Below are 20,079 nucleotides of genomic sequence, written 5' to 3'. Positions count from 1 at the left end.
ATTGAAATGCTTGTTCCATCTTTCTCCAAGGCCCTCTTCAACTACTGGACAGGAGAGAGGAAGATGTTTAATGGTCATTCTTAGGTCATGCTGAAAACTGTGGCTGTCCTACAGAGCCCAAGGGTGCAGCCTTACCGAAAATTCATAGCGGGGAATGGTCTCGAAGTCCAGCGGCACTGCCACACGGACACGGATGTCCGCCTTCCCCTGGATGGAGGTGGGTGAGATGATGAAGTGGTTGGAGTTGTTGCCCACCAGGTAAACCTCAAAAACGCTGTTAGGTCCCTGGGAAGGGAAAGAGCAAGGTTGGTGTTTTATTTACAAAATCCACGTGCACATGAGAGAAGTGGGAGTGCACCCCTGGGATGACCCCGCACAGCACACAGAGGGAAAGTCCCTTTTGCTGGTTGAAGGTGCACACACCACACAGAGGGTCAGGCACTGGGATTTCACTGCCTCAGGCTGGGGGCACAGCCTGGGTGCCTCTCCCATGGAGAAGGCTTTTCCCAGTAAGGCAGCTCAAACTGGGAACTGGAGAAACTCCTCCTCTCCCAAGACCTGGCCAGCAAAGCAGCGAGGCCACCGACATACGGATGCTTTCAGAGCCTTGCTCTGAGCATGGCCCCCTTCCCAGAGCACAGCCCAGCAGAGCACATGAAAAGCAAGCTCAGAAGCTGCCCGAGATGAATTTCCAATTTTCCCTGAATGACCTCCCTCCTATCAGAAAAAGTGGCCAATTAAATGCACGAAGGGGCACTAATAGCAAAAGCTGCCTAAGTGTGACCACTGAGAGCGGGTGACATGCGCAGAATCTCTGCCTTGCCCTGCTCCTTGCACACCTCCATGCAATCCATGGAGCTGAGGGCACACCGAGCATCTCCCAGTGGAGCCCCACAGCAGGAGCAAGCCCCGAGGACACCCACAGAACCACACAGGGGCACCCAGAGCCTCAGGAGCCCAGCAGTACTCTGCTGGTGGACAGTGGGAATATCTCAGGGTAGACTGGCACCTTCCATGAGCTGTTTTAGTGCTGAACAAGGAAGTGAGGCATGCTCCCAACACCCCAGACACACCCCTGGGAGGGAGGGAGCAGAAGATACAGAGAATGGCAGAAGGAAGCATTGCTTCCCAAGCCATTTTGTGCCCTACCCGCAGGATGTCGTTTTACAACAAATGGCCATTTCCCACTTACCACCAGTGACAAAAAGCTTCTCCATTGAGGAATTTCTGCCCTGGCCATTTCCCATTTCCCACCAGTGACAAAAAGCTACTCCATTGAGGAATTTCTGCCCATCTCTGCTGACGAGCCCTCAGGATCCCACCCAGGGCCTGCATCCTCCCTGCAGTACACGAGAGCACCTTTTGTGGCAGCGAGATGTGAGTGATTTTCTTGGAAGCCAGAGAAGAGTGAGTTTGTTGGAGGCACGAGATAAAAGTTGAAACATCAAAAGAAATCCAAGTGTTTGCAGGAAGAGAGCCAGGTGGATTAATTCCCCTCTAGCTGGGGAAGGAGATCAGCTCCAGATACCCACTATCCCTAATTAGCAGCCCCTCGAGTGCCTCAGTCTCCCCATGTGAGGTCTGCAGAAGGGGGATACAGCTGCCTCTGGGGAGGGCTGCTGCAAGTTGCCATTTATATATTTATTCAGCTATTTATTTTTTTTGCCTCGGCCCCCATGCTGTTTTCCTTGCTCCTGGTTCCCAGAGCTTGCGAGCCCCCTGCAGATGCCTGAAAGCACATCTGAATATTCAAATTGTTATCAGTTGCCCAGCAGAAGGGCCTGGCTAAGCCCGGCTCACAGCAAGGACCCCCCACTCCAGAGGAAGCCACAGGGAGCTGCTTACATTTCTCTCACCCCTTCCTACCTGCTCCTGCCACCCAGAGCAAACAACGGATTTGAAACATGGTTGGGAAGAGGAAAAACAAGCGCTGCATCCCCTGGCTCTCAAAGCTCCTGGCAGTGATCACAGCCCAGCACCATCATCTCCTTGTAGCACTGAGCATGAGGATGAGGATGTTATCAGTGACCTGCTTTACGTGCTCGTTCCCCTCTCCATCCCCTGACCTCCCAGCTCCCGCTTGAGTTTTTCCCCGCCGCTGCAAACAAACTGAGCCCCTTGCCATCCTTTAGAGCCACAAATTAAGGAACAGCCTGCCAAAGCTCAGCAACCCTACCACAATAAACCTGTCTCCTTCTGAAACAAATTGGCCCATAAAAAGCAGGTTTTGGAAGGAGGGAAGTTTGCTATCACCCAACGCCGGGATGCAGCCACACGTTTTCCAGCTCCTCTCATCCCATGCCAGCACTTGGGGCTTGCCCTCACCGTGGCTCAAGGCTGCTGCCCACTGCCTCCTTCCTGGCAATCAAATCTCTCAGGCAGCACCACAAGTGAGGGAAATTTCATGTTGATTCAGCTCAAAGGCAACTGGAGCTGCAGTCGGGTGTAATTACGGCTTTGTTCTCCTCGGAGCGCGCAACCAGAGCTGAGCCGTGGCTGCCACATCAGCCTCACACCCAAACCCTGCTTCCAAAAAGCCACCCCTGGCTGATCACACAGCAATTCTGGACAATTTGTAACAGGCCTGGTGGCCAGCCTGAAATCCCCTCTGAAATTCCAGGGAGAGAACCCAGGGCACAGGTAGGAGCGTGGCAGGCAAGGGCAGGAGCTGAGGTGTGAGGGTGTGAGATGCCAGCAGGAGAAGGTCCTGCACCTGCTGTGAATCTTGGACAAAAATCTGCTCTCCCAGCTTGCAAACCACACTCACGTGGTAGAGTTCACCACAAAGCAGGAAACCCCTGCTCCACCAGGAGGCTGGGGCAGCCACATCAGCTGTTTCAGCTGGGACTGAGGATGGATCATTGTTTTTATTGCTGCCTTTCCACCCACTATCACCTGCTGGCTTCATCCATCACTAATGCTCCCACTCAGCCCCTTCCTGGTGGCAGCACACCCAGAAATGCTTCAGGAATGATTCCACCTTCCAGCAGTCACAGCAAATATTTAGCATCACTTACCAATGGCTACACAAGAAAACAAAGTAAAAAATAAAATAAACCAAATCCCTAGACAAGCAGACAACCCTTCCTCAACCACACCATTCCCTGAGGTGCTTGGGTAGGTTGATTTCCTGTAATAATTTTCAGCACAAAGTGAACTAGACTTGGGAAAAGCAGCCTGGGAATTCTCAGTTTTGCCCTTTTCATGCTGCCTCAGTACAGATTTGCCTTTGGGTCCCTCAGTGCAATTTGCTTTTCCAAAATGGAGAGCCCTGCCTTCCTGAAGCACAAAATCCATTGCAACTCCAGCTTCCACCCAGTCACTTTCTGGGCACTTTCGGGGCTATTACCTGCAGTAAGCTATGGAGGATTTAATATCCTTCATTCTGAATTCATTCAAATTCTGTTTGTATTCTAATACAAAGAAAGGAAAGAGCTGAGAGTTTGGGAGTGGAGGTGAAGAAAGGGGAAAGAAGAAATTGGGGTTTTTTTGAAAGCAATTAGTGCCTTTTTCTAAGGCTTGGATAACTTAGGCCTGGCTCCAGTGAGTCAGACACAAATGGTACTTAATCCCTCCTCTGAAAACACAAGGCATGAAGGGGGTTATTCCCTGCACCCATTTCAAAGCATTTAACTCAGAACAGCTTCTCTGGGTGTTGCCTGCCTCTCTCCCACTGCCCAGCCAGCTTGGGATCCCAGCACCCCTCTCCCAGCCGGTGCCAATAACCCTTTGGAGGGCTCACTGGGCACTGGCACTTGTCCCCTGCATCCCTAAGGAACCTAAGGCAGGCAATGCAGGATGCCTGGAGCAAAATGCTCCCCAACCCTTCTGATCCTCCTCCCCACGCTAGCAGCCCTATTCTCCCATCTTTTTGTCCCTCCTAAGTGTCAGCCCTTGCCCGCTCCCTCCCTCCTGGAGGAGTTTTCTCCTTCCCTGCTCTCCCCAGGTTATCTGCTGAATTCCACACACGCCTGCACAGACGGGGATCAATCCGAGGCTGCCTCGCCTTCAGCTTATCTCTGCTCCAAATGATTGATTTTCCCTCTTTAAGGGTAATTTGCTGGTGAATTCCATGTATTGCAAAAACCCCTGTGAAATCTAATTCAGCCCGACTGGCAGCTGGCACTTTTGGGAGAGAATACTCGTGTGCCGTCAATTCCCCTTTACAGTTTCTTGCCATGTAGATCATATTTATAGTGCTTGTGCCTGTCATATGCATATATATGCTGTGGATGAATCATATATTGCCACCTGCACACGCATGGGCACACAGGATATCCTGGTGGGGGTCTCTGGTGGAGCTCTGTGCAACAAAGAGAGCTTATTCCCATGGCCCAGATTTCCCTTATTTGAAATTCCCCACTTACCTACCTCGATATGCTTATTTTAGAGAATTGTTTCAAAATGATTTTAAAATGTCAGGCCATGATGGTGGTGCTTCAGACAGCTTCTGCCCTTTTCTTCCTCTTCACTCAACCGTGTAAAGGAAAATCAAGTGGAAGCCACCACGGGACAGCTGGTTTCCCTGGCACGGCCTGGCAGAGCAGGCTGCTGCTTCCCTTAACAGGAATCCATGGATCTCGGAGCCACAGGAAAGGGGGGATACCCCAAAGGATGCCCTGCTCCTTTTCCTGCATGGCCAAACCCTTGCCTTCTCCCTGTGATACTGCATCAAGCCACCAGGTATGGAACTCCAGCATATCCAAAAAGGACATCCTTGTCTCCCAAATCAGCATCCATGTCTCCCAAACTCCAGCCCAGCAGCACATGAGCCCTCTGAATTAGCACCAACCTGCCCCAGAGCTCAGGGCTCTTGTTCTCGACCTGGAAACAAACCTTGCTGTAAAAGCAGGTGAGTCAATGCTTTAATCTTCTGCCTCACACACAGGATTTATTCCCCCCTGCTGAACCACCACAATGTGAATGAGGAGAACCCAGCCACAGCCTGGGGGTGTCCACTTGAGTACAGGCTCAGTCTGAACACTGGGAAACCTCAATGGATTTTCCTAAACAGCGCTTGAATGGCTTGGGAAAGCTGTTCAGGGGTCTGCTCTTTATCTGGCAGGGAGAGAAACTCAGCTGCACAGCAGTTAATGCTTTTTTCTTGGCTCATAGAACCCCGGACTGGTTTGGGTTGGAAGGGATCGTAAAGCTCAGCTCATTCCAACCCCATGCCCTGGGCAGGGACATCTTCCATGAGACAGGTTGCTCAAGGAGGCTGAATCAAAAGCCCTGTGCAAACTCTGTGTACTGATTTCCCTTCCAGTAAGTCCTAGAGAATGCAGAAAGGAAAAGCAGCACACCTGCTTGAACACCTCTTGGCTGCACCCCAAATCCATGTGTGGGGCCACCTCAGCTCAGCTTGGTCGCCTCCCTCTTGAGGAGCTCCCCATCCCACCTCGCAGCCCCAGCCAGCTCCTCCTGCAGCAAGACCATGGCCACGTTTGGGGGGTGAAAGCTGGGAGTTTGCAAGGGCTGGGCTCCGAGGAAGGGCTTCTCCTTGGAGACACTCGTTTGGGAACCTTGTCTGAGAGGTTAATGCCAGCTGAGCTGCAGAAAGGCACTTACAGCACAGAGGGAAAGCCAAGCATAGGCTTTCAAGTGTGGTCTTGTGTGCCTCAGAAATGCATTTTTAAGTGCTTTGCTGAATCGTTTAATCTGACTCCTTCCAAAAGCCATCATTTCAGTTTGTGCAAAACACACCAGAAGAAAGAAAGGCCAAAAACCCCACGGTTAAAAAAGGCTGTGTGGGCCTGGTTTTGAAAAGCCTTGTTTAACAGCCTTGGCAGCCCACACGGTGTGTGCTAAAGGCCAGACCCATGTGACAGCCCTTTCCCCAGCTCTACAAAGGCACAATGGCAGGAAGGCTCCCCAAAACCACCCAGACCCACAGGACCCCTGCACAGGGGTCCAGGCTACTCCCTCAACAAGCTGGAGGGCTAAAGGAGCAACGCCTGGATTTTCCGGAGGGGTCAGACCCAGGCTCAGGAAATCTGCCAAGGGACTCTCCCAGGACTTCATGACATAAGCTGGGAGCGGGAGACAAACTCGAGCAAAGTGATCCTCCCAAAGACTCCGGTTTTGATTTCCCGTGTCTCAACCCATCTGCTCTCATTTATTTCTCTCTCTGCCTTCCCTGGAGATGTGTATAACTCTCTTCTGGTTTCCCTCTGCCCCTTACACAAATGAGTCGTGTCATCTCCAGCATGAAGCCAGTGCTGCCAGAACAGCTTCTGTCAGCCACGTCCTCAGTCACGTCCCTGCCTGAAGACCTCGGTCCTTGCCAGCACATCCCTCCATCCCTGCATCCACAGAGAGAAGAGAGAGCCCGGTGCCACCTCAGCTACCTCCAATCCAGATGGTTTGTGAAACCCGCACAGCTCTCCCAGGGCACTTGAGCATCCAAAATATCGCTGCCAGGCAACTACCTAACCTTTCTGTAGGTTTTTCACTGAAACTTGGTGGGTCTTCAGGGCTCCACAAATACTTCTCTGGGAAGCAGTGCTGGCTGCAGGTGCAGTCCTACTTCTATCTCATACAGATCTTTTTCATAAGCTGGGCATCTTCTCCCTTTTTTCCCCCGCAAAGTGCTACCTTGACAGTTAACCCAGTTGCAAGCATCCATGAGAGGAAATAAGGAAGATCCATCACAGGATAATGCTGGAAAAAAAAAGTAACCAATTGCTTATAACTTTCCTCCCTCTAGATATTCTGAGAATCAGCTCTCCTCTGCTTCTTATCAGTGAAAATAATGCCATGGTCAAAGCAATCTGTGTTAATATGATGTTCTCTGAAGACGTGTACAGTAAAACTCCTTCAGACTCCCTTAGCACAAGAGATCCTCTCTCAGCAGTTTTAAAAATCTCAGCTAATTCTTTTGGGGAAATCTCAGGAAGTTAAAGAAATACATCAAAAGAACAGCGTGTATTTTTTGCTGGCGCGATGGGGAAGGCAAGGCTATTTTTTATTCTCCCATTTTAAAATTAGCAAGGCTGAAAAGTGAATTCTTGAATGGGAGTCACTCCAGTAAAATGAGCTTTTAACCAGAAATAATGACAGATCCTTCATCCTGGTGGCACAAACAGAAGTGTTACAATGCCCTTCAAGAATGGATCTGCTGACATCTCTCAGCAAGTACGACAGCAGCTCTATTCAGAAACTATCCTAAGCATCTGTCATATCCATATCTTCTTTATTAGCAATTGACATTTTCAAGAAAAAACAGTCTCTTTATCTGCTTAATAGCTCATCTGCACCTCTTCAGGCTGAACTCATAACTCCTGGACGGTGACATCATGTCACCAGTAAGTTATTAGTTCTGTGTCATAATCACTTCAGATGGAAAAAAATGGAATTTTTGGGTGGCTTGACGAGACGGGGTGAACTCCACCCAGGGCTGGGGAATAGCAAATCCATATTCTCAGACAGAAAAGGCAACTTGAAAGAGGCCCATTTTAACTGACCCACCAGGACTTCTGGGGCTGGGGAGGAAGGTTTAGTTTCCCATTACCTGAAGCAGCAGGAAAACATCCTGGTGATTCTTTGTCACGATGCTGGATGGAGCTCTGAGCCACCTGGTCTAGTGGAAGCTGTCCCTGCCCGTGGCAGGGGGGTTGGAACAAGCTGATCTTTCAAGTCCCTTCCAGCCCAACCCATTCTACGATGGCATTTATTCTGACAAACCCTCTCCCCTCATCTCCAGCTCAGCCTAAAGAAGAATGGGAACAGCAGGAGCCTGCGGGCAGAGCCTTTCCAAGCGGTTTGGGACAGCTCACCATGAGGTGTCAGCACTGGTTTGGAGCAGGCACCCAGCAGCGTGGCGGGGCTGCGGGGGGACCAGCACAAAGAGCAGCCAGACGTGAACTGCACAAGTCAAATAATCAGAGTAATTGAAGGCTGTGAGCCCAAGGCTGGAACAGAGGCTGCAATCCCAAACACGGCACGGATCGGCGCGTGACAAATAGGAGCTCAGTTGACACGTGGGAGGAACAAGCCTCCAAAGCTTGTTTGCAGTGATGAACTGGTATCCCAGTCCTCCCTGCTCCGAGGGGCATCTCCTACATCCTCCCTGACTTAGCTTGGGGCTCCAGTCTTCCCTGTCCCTGGCAGGTCCCCCCTGGGAGCCCAGAAGGAAAATTCCTCCTTTGCTAAACCAGACTGGCAAAGCAGTGCCTGAGCAGAGCCCCCAGAAGCAGGCGGGGATCAGCCTCCCAGACAATCCTATTTTCTGCCTCTCAGGGGCCGTGCAATCCTGACTGCATTAGTGCCTGCACACTGGAGAGGGAAACTGGACTCGGGGTACACAGCAAACAGAGCAATGGCAGCAGTGAGAGCTGGAAAAGGGGATGTTGGGACAGAACCACGCACTGCAGGTACCTCAGTGACTCCTCCCCTGCCCACCCTGAAACCAAACCAGTGCTACCCGCAAAGAAGGGAGAGAATACCTCACCTCATCCTTGTCCTGCACCTGGATGAAGAGGGGAAGGGCAAAGCCCACCTGGGCCAGCTCTGGGATGGCCACGCTGTACTCGGAGCTGTTGAACTCGGGGGCGTTGTCGTTGATGTCGATGACCAGGATGTTGAAGGTGGTGGTGACGCTGGCGTTGGAGGGAGTGCGGTCATCGTTCAGCTCTGTCCCCTGCAAGGACAGAAAACAGGGCAGCCTTTGTTCTCCAGGAGGAATGAATGTAAAGAAAGCATGCATGGTGTGATGAGACACTCTTGCAACTTTCTCTTCCTCCACTTTGCCACGGGAGCATTCTCAATTGGCTCTGCCATTGTTCCATTAACACACAGAGATGTCAGCCCAGCTTTCCCATCTCTCATGCTTTGGTCTCACAACATTCTCAAAAACCTTCCCAGGGGTTTAACATTTCCCTGAGGATGGCTGCGGCCAGGTTCTTCCTTGCCTCTGTCATGCAACAGGTTGGCAGGTTGGCAGGATCCGGAATCACACAAGAACAAGCAGGAGACTTTCCTGCCTCAAGCATTTAAACAAAAAAAAAAGTCCTTTGTGAGACGTAGGGGACAGTCCAGAAAACAAGGGAAGGCTCAATGGGGCAAAGAGCACTCCTGCTCTCTCCTCTGCCATCCCTGATGTGGGACTGGGAGCTGACAGTGAGCCACTCAGTATGCTGAAAAACATAGGGATGAAAATCTAGGGCACCAGAGGAAAAGAAGACTTAGACCTTAAAATAGGTTTGGCAACACGTGTCTAAATACAGAGCTGAGTCATGAGTCCGCATCACACCTCTGTCTCAAGAAGGACTTTAATTCTGCCTTCCCAAAAGGAGAGAGTGCAGATTTTAATGCCAGAGAAGCAAGACTCGTGAAACAGCCTTTTCAAGCCGAGTCCCTCCTCCTGTCCTTTGGATAATCTTGCTTTGCTGTGGGCATGGAAAAGCAACGCTATCACGACCCACACGGCTCATTGCTATTCACTGCTTCTGCACACAACAGCAGAACAGGCTGATCCCAGCGAGGAGCAATCCAGCTGTATTTTCACTGTGTGCTCCAGGATGAGAGCAGCAGGGAACATTTTGGGTCCTGGGGATGCGGGACGCAAAGAGCTGGCGTTCGCGGGAGGATGCGAAGTTTGTGGGGAGAGGACATGGAAATCTATCAGACTAACAGAACGCGGTTGGAACTCCATTGTCATGCAGGGAGGAATACGGGCAAGTTTTCAGGCTCACAAACCTTTCCAAGATTAAACAGATATTTTTGTCCCTATTAAAACCAGGCAATCCTCCCTCTCTTGGTTTTTGAAATCATAAAAGCCTGAATGAAAAGATACCAGGGGTGGGTGAGGATCTCCTCCTCACACACAAAGCCCCATGGTATGAACTATGTCTGGGACCTAGAGGGGTGATTCCTTGTCCCTCTGCCCCCCTCCAAGGAAGCATCACACTTGCCAAAACAAGAAGGCAATGTGCTGGCTGCCTCCCTCCCAATCAATGACCCTTCCTACACTGCTGATTTTTCCCCACCCCGGCCCAGCAGAATCCATACTTCTAAATGTGTTTCCAACCAGCTGCCCAGCTTGGTATTGATTTTAATTACAGGGCTGTGAGCAGAGCCAGGGAGTCACTCTCAGGTGGGGCTGGTGGGGCTGGAAAGCCACACTCCAGTGCCTTTTCTTGACAAGGCAACTTCCAGCATCACTCCCTCCCCATGCCAGGAAAGCACTCAGGTGGGGCTGGTGGGGCTGGAAAGCCACGCTCCAGTGCCTTTTCTTGACAAGGCAACTTCCAGCATCACTCCCTCCCCATGCCAGGAAGGCACAGCTGATGCCCTGTTACACCACTGCCTGCTGACAAGACAAAATGTCGTGTTTATCCAGGGCTTTGGTGGGGAGAAAGAGGGAAAACAGGCAAAGTAGGCACAATTCAGGTGCCTGAGTATGTGTCTGGTGCTATATGCCAGCCTGGGGTATCTGCACACTGCCAGCAGGTACAGCCAGAGGCAGGACAGCAAAAATGCCCTCACACATCATGTTTTTCCCATCCCATCCCATCCCATCCCATTCCATCCCATCCCCAGCTTGAATCCTTCTCTGGAATCAGACACCCAGAGGGGATTAAGACAACATGCTCGAGTGTCATGGCCAGCAGATACCAAAAGGACAATGTCCTGCCTGGGAATGTGCCTGTGGCAGCTCCAGGTGCTCTCCCTGTGAGCCAGACAAAAGCAAGCAGTTGGTGTGTGGAGCCTGGGACACCTGACACCAGCCTGACACAGAAGCAGAGCAGGCTGCTGAATTAGTGATGACCAAGGAGGTTATATCCAGGCATATGGTCACCCACACAGCTCCTCTCAGCATCTTGAGGCATGCAGAAACCCCCGAACCAGACGCAGACGGGAGCCAGGAAACCCTGCAGGTAAATTCCAGTCATCCCAGTCAAAAGGAAGTAAAAAATAAATCCTGTCTTCTCAATACATGTCAGCACGAACCAAACACACACAGCATTTGTCATTTCCCTGGAAGGGAGCTGCAAGACAGATCTGCTGCCACGGAAAGTTGTTTCCCATCACTCAGCATCCACCTTGCTCCCTTACAACCTCTGCTGGATCACAGCTGCACCTTTCTCGGGATGGCCAAAGCCTCCAGCTCTGGCCATCCCCTCCCTGCCACCCCAGGAGCCACCTGGCCTCTCCTCTCTCTCCCAGAGCCTTAAGTGCCTTGACATCTTTCTCCCCATTACTGAGCTATTCTATCTTCCTCCTGGACCGAATCTCTCCCATTCCTGTCCTTGCTGCTCTCTTCTCTCCATCCCAAATGCCCCACCAACTGCTCACCAGCTTAATGAGCTCACCAGGATACTTAAAACATTAGCAATGGCCTTGTGGGTTTTTTTTTTCCTGATCTTTTGCTGCTGTACATGAAGATCTCCAGTCTCCTCCCTTGGACAATTCCCCTCTTTCCATCCTGACTTCCCGCTTTCATGCTGTAATTTATGGCTGACTCCTTAGGAAGCTTCTTCCGCTCCCAGCTTTGAAGGACGCTCCACGAGATGGATGGGACTGTGCTGCCAGGCATTTAAATGCTCCAGGACACCAGGTTGCCATGGTAAAGTTTATGCCTCAGGGTCACCTCCCCCTAAGATGAAGTGTAGTAAAATGCAGAAACAATGGAATTTAGTGGAATTAGGTCGGTAGGGGAGGAATTTGGCTAAACACAGCGCTGTGTTCCGTGTCCTAGAAAGGGTTATGCATTTCATATTTGACCACGGTTGCTTTTTGAAGGATGGACAACTAAACTGGGGCCCCAAAGGCCTCCCAGGCTGCTCCTAAGAGGCTGTTCTCTAGCTCAGCCTCCCCAACACCATCAGATACTCATCCTATGCCCACTGGGGCTTCCTTCCTACTAGCAGAGACTTCCTGGCTTTGCAAATTAGCAAATTTAGGGAAAGAGGTGTCTCCAATGCCTCTCCAACCACCACTTCCTCACTGCTGTGACCAGTGATCCCTGCTGAAGCACTCACACTGCTGAACAATGCCCATTTCCTGAGACATTATCCTTGCCAAAATCTCTCTGATCATCTTCATGTGCCTTCACTTTCCAGAGAACAAGGGAAAAAAATAAGGTGGGGAGAAGTTAGCCAATTTTGTCTTTCCTCTCTCTGGAGAGACCAGAGGTACATGCAGGAATGTGGCAGAAATTAAAGGATGGGAAAGGAAAGGCTGAGCAGCAAAATGGGGGGCAGAGAGAAGGAAAACAAGACAAGAAATGTTTTAAATATCTGAATGACAATGAGAAAAAATTGAGAACTTTGGGACTGCAGCATGAATCCACTTCTGGCAGACTTGTTGTTCCCACCTGGCAAGAAACAGGCTTGCTCAGGACCTGCAAACCCAGACTTTTGTTATTACAGGGTCAAGAGGAAGGAGAAGTTTCTCATCCATGTGTCTGTGTGTGGGTACAGGGACAGCAGCAGCTCCTGCATACACTTCAGCTAGACAGGGGCCTGGGAAAACAGGCACTGAGGGGATGCTGCGTTGGGAGCACTGGGATGGATCACAGGAGCCCATTCAGAGTGTTTTTCCAAGCTCATTGAGGAACGGATGGTGGCATAGGCATCATTTTACAGAAACACTGCTATAACGAGGGGTTTTATAGATGAGAGCCATAATGTTTAATTGCCCTCAGCCAAGCTCTCAGTTTAAAAAGGCTGTTAAAAGTACTGGCTCAAACCCAGAGAAAGAGGGGGAGAAAAAGGGAAAAAAAAAAGAGGGAAAAAACCCCACCATTAATATCTCCTCTTTCCTCCCTACCTCTTTAGGCTTGAGCACCGTTCAAATCCCTTGGAGGAAGAGATGCAGCTACTGCCCTGCTCTAGCACAGAGCCACCTATCAGTCAGGGCAAGCTGTTTTCCCAGGGCAGGATAATTTTCCCACCCCGCTCTGCAGGAAGGGCTGCTCAGGTTGGGAGCCACGGCTGAACTTGCAGCGGGTGACTTTCATGAGATGTGAAAGGGGAACCCATCACACACCTTGCTGCGGATAATTTATTAATCAAAATGTGCTCCGTCAGGGCTCCTCGGGCACTGAAATAGATGCTGTTGGACGTGGTTCATGGAGTCAGCAACAGACACAGTTATTAGCGTATAAATAGTCCATCAGCTGCCGTGAGCACCTCGCTGCTCCTCACCTTGAGTTTCTGCCCCCAGGCCGCCGGCAGGGAAGCACTGCCAGGGCAGGGACCTTGCCCCGTGCTTAAATTCAAAGGCAACAAGTCATTTCCAAAGGAAAACCGGCTGTTACAACCTGAGCTTCACAGGAAATTGGGGTGCTGTATAAAGCCAGTGTCCCCTTCTCCTCTTGGTTTGCTGTTGTTCTGGGGAGATGCAGCTCTCTGGGATAACAGATCTGAGCCCAAAGCTGTGTGCTAGCACTCCTTCTCACATGCCTGCTCTGCAAACAGGCCTTCTTACTGTCTTTCCCCAAGGATTTGTCCGTTCTAGCCCAACCAGCAGGACTTGTGATCTTGCAGAGCCACAAAAGGAGCTCACATCAAATGCTTGCACAGTTCCCTTTTTTAGAACGGAATGTACAGTACAAGGAAATAAAGGGAGGTATTTATCACCCAAAGTGCAATCCCCCTCCCAGATTTCCAGGGAGCTGTGGTCGAGTAACAGAGAGGAGAACAGAACTCGCAGAGTTTCTGCTCTGAGTGTAATTCCTTACAAAAAAGGATTCTGAGTCTTGGACCACAACCGTAATTCCCCCATGTAATTTAAAATGGGCTTTTTGACATAAACGCCACATCTCCAGGATCCACAGCTTTCTGAAATTCCTCCATGAAAAACCATCTCAGAACCAGTTGTTTTTGCTAGCCACGACATGAACAGAGGTGGTCCAGGTTCATCGTTCTCCACTGGTGGTCTACATTGAATCCCAGACCGATTTGGGTTGGAAAGGACCTCAGAGATCATCTCATTCCAAACACCTTCCACTAGACGAGGTTGCTCAGCCTTGAACACACACTAAATCCCAAGAAGCTAAACAGGAAGTCCCAGAAATTAAACAGAAAAGATGCTTTTCTTTCCTATTTCCACATAAAAGGGAATGTATAGTTTTAATTACAGCGGGCCGTTTGCTGGGGGACCACCTGCCACGCGAACCATTATCCCAATCATATCTCTTTCCAATGACTCCTGGATTGCCAGGGAGCCAAAGGCAGATGCCAACATGACGACAAAAAGCAGCCTGCAGGAAGATGGGGAGCAACTGAGCCAAGGGAAGAGGGGCTGTGACCGCAGCCACCATCTTTGCTTTGTGCTGTCTCGTCCCCTTGCATTGGCAGGGTGGGAAAAAACAGCTTTTGATGGATAACTCAGCATCAGGCACTTTTCCACCCATCAGCGTGTCCTCCCACAGAAATGTTCTGCTGTGATGGCTGCCTTTAAATCACACAGGAAGGCCCTCCCAGCAGCCGTAATTTATGAGGACTTCAACACCCCAGCGGTTCACCGAGCGAGGCGAATGTGGGAAAAACTGGAGCGATGTAGGGAATAGCAAAACGTGCAGGTCCCCACTTCCAAGGGTTCTCCCAATGTCTGGTTTAAGGGTTTTAGGGGAAGTGCTTTTCTCTGCCTTCTTTATTAAGTCAGGTCAAGTTACAGAGGGGGATGTCAGCAGCTGAGGGCTTGGAGACCTCTTTGGCCACTTGACCTTTCCTCAAGGATTCATGCTGCACTTTCACAAGGAAGGCAGCGGGCTCTCTTAAGAGCACAGGAAACATGTTCTGAGAGTGCTACTCCACTGATTAACACTCATGTATACATATTATATATATAAAAAATATATCTATGACATTTTATACCTTAGCAAAAATCCAGAAGATGGAGAGCAATTCTTTTCAGCTTCCCTCGCACTTTTGTAACTCACCCTTCTGTTGCATGGTGCAAATAATGGTTTTTAATTCATGTTTCCCTCGGGATGCACCAACTTAAGGAAGAGATGCTTTGCTAAAAACTGCATCAGTCTCATAAAACAATCCAATTAGGGGTGGGTGGGGGGAAAGAACCCCACCCTAAGGGTTTGTGAATAGCCCTAAGGACCATCTGTGACGGAAAGCTCACTCCCCTCTCTCCTGAAGGACTTTCCAAGCCCCAGGAAGGACGTATAGATTGCCCTTGTGCAATCTCCCACTGCCCATCCATCACTGCACCTAAAATGTGTCAGGCAGGCAGAGACTGACATGTGGGACCCTTTCCCCTGGGTTAACCCCTCAGTGCCTACCCAAGCAGCACAGGTCACCTTCACATCCTCCTGCCACAAGACTCCAAATCTCCTGACTCTCCTGGAAACAAATGAAGCCCAAAGTTTACTGCTAGCGAGCAACACGTGAGTCAATACGTTTCCTGAAGAAGAGCTCACGGGCGAAGTCTCCTCCCACCTATTAATTAAATTGCTGTTTAACTCACGCTGAAAATCCTTCCCTTAAAGAGCCAGAGGATTCTCCATGCCCCAGGCAGTGTGCAGAGGCAGCAAATGTGAAAACACACTGCCGTCTGCAGGGCTGATCCTGCCCAAAACTGCCAGGGCCCTCCCGATTCCCGCCGGGAAAATCAATCTCTGTTAGCCCGGAGAGTTCCCCTAAATGAAAAGCCTTATCTAGAACAGGTCGTGTTATACAACAAGTCACTCGCTTTGCCTGGGAAATGAAAGATGATGAGGCAGAGTCCCCGGTACAGAGGCTATCTCCATAAATCTGCCAAAAAGGAGCTGTGGATTACTTTGCTGGATTAATTATCTGTCCTTCAAACAGAGTCCTGACCTCAGTGGCTGAGCATCTCCAACCTGTCACTGCAGCCGGAGAGGGAGGGCTAACACAGGGCTCTGGCCACAGGAAAAGCAGCAGGAACACACTCTGGAGCAATGGGAGCCCTGGCACTGACCAGCCTGTTGGCACAAGGGGCTTGAACTGGGAGGTCTCAATTTGGATTTCTTTTTCAATAGAGCAGTGAGCCCGCTCCTTGCAAAGTGTGAAGTGAAAAAGTACATTTTCCTGGAGTTAAAACACTCTGATGGGAAGGAAGGGGCAGAAACAACTGAATGGCTTTTCCCTATTAGATATGGAAATGATTCCCAATGCAGGCAGGACAAGCAGCCAAAGCCATGGCACAGCTACACCAGTGCTCCTCCATCATCTCAGCCTTAACAGCTTTGTAAGCTAGCGGCATAAAGCTAGATCTCAAGTCTTATTTTATGTGGTTATGGTTAATCTTTTAGTTTTATTGTGTTCCTGTCACGGGAGGACCTTGTGCTGGAGATAGCTGTATAAATAAGAGCTGCTGCAGTACATCCCCAGACGTGGCTGCCCGAGGGATGGAGCTGAATGGGACAGCAGCAATTCCAAATTAATTTTTAAGCCCCACCTCCAATCACACCAATGCTTTAGGCATTAACACCAAAGGTATGATGAACAGCCAGGTTGCTTCTCAGCTCTTTACTGCTGTATATACCAGCCCAAAAGGCAAAAGCAGACCAGCCACATGCTAACCCTGTGCCCAAAAAACTCTGAGAGCTGGGAAAAGGCATCATGCCTCCCTGCAGGGGAATGGGAGCAGCATCACTGCTACCTCCCCTCCTGAAGGGAGCTGAAGAGCCAGGTTTAATTACTACTTCCACCAGCCACTTTCACTTTTGCTTACGGTCGGTTTCTAATTTAATTTGCTTCCCCATTCCCATATGTTAGCCTTTTTTCTTCTTCCTTTTTTTTTTTTTTTTTTTTTGCAAAATTGCCATAAAAATTTTCCAGCTCAGGTGCAAAAATCTGCTCGCTGACCTTTACCATCATGATTGAGGATAATGAGAAATTAATTAGGCTTTACCTGCCTGCCAAAAAAGAAAATGGCTTGCCTTGGCTGAGCAGGATTTTGGAAGCGCATTAGATGCCAGTCCAGTGCCTGGACTCTCACACATCAGAAAGTAACATCAGCTCTGTCCACAGGCTGATCATTCCCATCCAACCCATTCTCCATGAGACCCTGATGATGACAGGAGGAAGACTCCTGGCCAGTTTGGAAAACACTTTGTAATTCTCATGTTTGGGGAAAAAAAAATAATAGTGCAAAGTAGTTTAATCACTTTTTTGATCTGCTCTGCTGGATCTTCTGGTAGGAGAGCTGCCCCCACCAGGCAGGACTGCAGGCAAGGGTTAAGCTCTTGGCATACACAAGCAGATGCAAGGCTGTGTGCAGTGATCTGTCTGCAGGTTCATGCTCCACCTGGATCCCAGAGCATCCTGATTCCCCCTCCACCATCCCACTGCCCATCCAGGATGGCCAGGCTGATAGCTATTTTACCATCCTCACCGTAATTCAGCAACCTCTGCAAAATTGGATTGATGTTTGAGTCCAGTCTCCAGGGAAAAAGAACCTGTATCAGCCAGAAGACAGTCCCTGCTGCACCTTGGCCAGCTGATACCCACAATCTGGGACAATCTCTTGAATAAATTGCAGAGGGAATTAGAGGAATAAATAATCCTCGCATCTTCAAAGGCTGGATACTTGCAGTCAGGATCAGTGGACTTGAAAGTTAGGGTGAAATCACCTTGACCCTTAAGGCTGATTAAAAGAGGGTTTGAAATGGCTGGGCTTTAAAGAAAAGAAACTTGGAAATGATTCCTGCATGTGGGGTCAGCACCTGGAGCATGTGGCACAGAGGGGAAGGGAGGCACTGCCGCTGTTTCTTGCTGGGAAAGAGCCCTCCCAAAAAGCGATGCCAGGAAGAGGGCTACAACACACACCCACCAAGCTGGTCCCTCACTCTTGGGTCACCCCGAGCAGTCTGTCCTCACCAAAGCAGCATCTGAGTGCAGCCCTGGGAGCATCAAAGTCAGCTGGGCTATGGCAGAGATTGCTGAGCTCAAGGCATCTTAAATTAAACAGGCCCAACCCCCCAAAACTGGCCTTCCCATAAGGGAGATGGGTTTTATCTGGAAACACCTTCCCAGCCTGCTCTGTCCCTGCTGCCGTCAGAAGGGATGCTCAGGCTATGGAGCCAAAGTGCCCAAGTGTTGCCCAGCAATGATCCACTCATCCACACCTAGAAGGGCTCCCAGGCTTCAAAGCCAGACTGCAAAGGCAGGCTCAATCCATGTGCCTGTCAGAAGGCAGAAAGCCAACACCACTTTAATTAAGCTTCCTTCTCTATCTCTGCACCTTCACGGGCCCAGTCCTTGCATCACATCTTCTGAAACTTTTGGGAAACACCACAGAAACCACCAGGGACCGTTCAGTCCATACTCAGTCCTGTTCCCTCCCGGAACAGAATATCCCCTCCGTGGGGTTGTGTAAAGCTGAGCTGTTTGTGGCTCATCATTTCAATGTGAAAAATTTGCTTGGAGCTACTTGGTCTGGTGGAAGGTGTCCCTATCCATGGCAGGGGGGTTGGAACAATCATCTTTAAGGTCCCTTCCATCCTAAATCATTTTATCTATTCTACTCCATGATTTCCTAGGAATGGGATGTACAATGACTTATTGCAGGGTTATCCTCTTCATCCATCCATCCATCCATCCATCATCCATCCATCATCCATCCATCCATCCATCCATCCATCCATCCATCCATTATCCATCCATCCATCATCCATCAATCATCCATCCGTTCATCCATCCATTCATCCATCCATCATCCATCCATCCATCCATCCATCATGCATCTAACATCCATCCATCATCCATCCATCCTGCATCCAACATCCATCCATCCATCCATCCATCCATCATCCATCCATCCATCCATCATGCATCTAATCCATCCATCCATCCATCCATTCATCCATCCATCCATCCATCCATCCATCCCTGCTGGGCTCCCCTCTGTGCCCCCAAGACTCACCCGAGACGATGGTGTAGCCAATGCCCCGGGGACGTCCCTTGTCCTGGTCGACGGCCGTTATCATCCGCACAGTGGTACCCTGGGGAGGGACAGGGGACAGGGGACAGGTGTCACAGCACTGCTGGGGCTCCCACAACGACCTGCACCTCTCACCCTGGGCCAGCTGCTGAGGGACAACCTGTCCTAGGACATGGCAGGTCATGGAAAAGTCCTACTGCCTGCCCTTGAAGCAGTTCAGGCTCACTACTCATCACTCTGGTGGGAGCTGCAGAACTCTGCTAACCCACCCCAGGATGTAGATGGGAATGCTGAGGGCATGACCAGCAGGAAACAATTCCCTTTCACCACCACCTTCAGTTTGATCTGTCATCGGCTTCCCAGTTTCAACCTGTTCTCCCACTGTGTTCCTCAGATGAGGCACCCCAGGCAATAAGGGCTGCTCACACTGACCATTGGCAGTCAGCTGCACAACTGAGCGAGCTGAAAAGATTTTAATTGAAACCCTTGAGGAGGAGGAGGAGGGCTGGACAGATGCTGAGAACCAGGGATTGCCCACAGGCAGGAGCTTCTGCAACTGCCAGCTCATCCACCTCATCCTCTGTCCTGCACTGTTCCTAAAACCCAGCAGAAAGATCCAAGAATCCCCCAAAACTGACAAAGAACAACATAAGAGGGACCCAAAATTCTTGTTTAGTTCTTGAAATAAAAATATCCTGCTCCATAAGTCAACTTCCCCCGCCGCAGTGCAGTAAGCCCCTGTGAATACCAACACATGCACATGCCCGTAATTAATGTAGTGTGAAAAAATTTACAACTCAGCTGTTCTTGTTTTCATTGGCTTATTAACAGTGGGGAAAGCAGCAAATTTTTTATTATTTTTTTTCTTTCCCCTCAAAGGAAATGTCAGCAGAGGCGTTTGCATATCTAACGAGGGAGTAGAGCGGGTCGGCAGCCTCGTGCTTGCCCTGCAATCCATCATTTGAAGGCCAAAGGGAAAGCTGAAACATCACTGGTGGAAAGAAGGGACTCGCAGGACTTGCAGATCCCTGTCCCTGGGGGCTCGATGCCGCTGCTGGCCATAAAGAAGGCTCCCAGGGCCAGGCAGGCTGCCCGTTCCCTGATCTCCGAGGGCATTTCAACAGACTCCTTAAGTAAATCCATGTTATTAACTGAGAACATTAGCCATAAATCCCAGGTCACTGGCCTCTGAGCAGCACTCGGCTGGTGAGG

At 50.1% G+C, this 20,079-nt stretch overlaps 1 protein-coding gene across 1 annotated transcript in view; it reads right to left on the bottom strand.

The window, feature by feature from the left end:
* CDH23 (cadherin related 23) overlaps positions 1 to 20,079 on the bottom strand; it is a 178,118-nt gene that overhangs the window by 77,685 nt on the left and 80,354 nt on the right. Inside the window, exons 8-10 of the mRNA XM_041490062.1 lie at positions 18,850 to 18,928; positions 8,450 to 8,670; positions 136 to 285 (exon numbers count right to left, since the gene is read on the bottom strand). Coding sequence (XP_041345996.1) covers positions 136 to 285; positions 8,450 to 8,670; positions 18,850 to 18,928 — 450 coding nt within the window. The remainder of the gene's footprint in view (positions 1 to 135; positions 286 to 8,449; positions 8,671 to 18,849; positions 18,929 to 20,079) is intronic.

Source organism: Pyrgilauda ruficollis, unplaced genomic scaffold (assembly GCF_017590135.1).
Source record: "Pyrgilauda ruficollis isolate IOZ18807 unplaced genomic scaffold, ASM1759013v1 scaffold98, whole genome shotgun sequence".
In the NCBI taxonomy this organism is placed as follows: domain Eukaryota; kingdom Metazoa; phylum Chordata; class Aves; order Passeriformes; family Passeridae; genus Pyrgilauda; species Pyrgilauda ruficollis.
The sequence above is the reverse complement of the archived record's forward strand: the minus strand, read 5'-3'. Positions and strand labels throughout refer to the sequence as shown.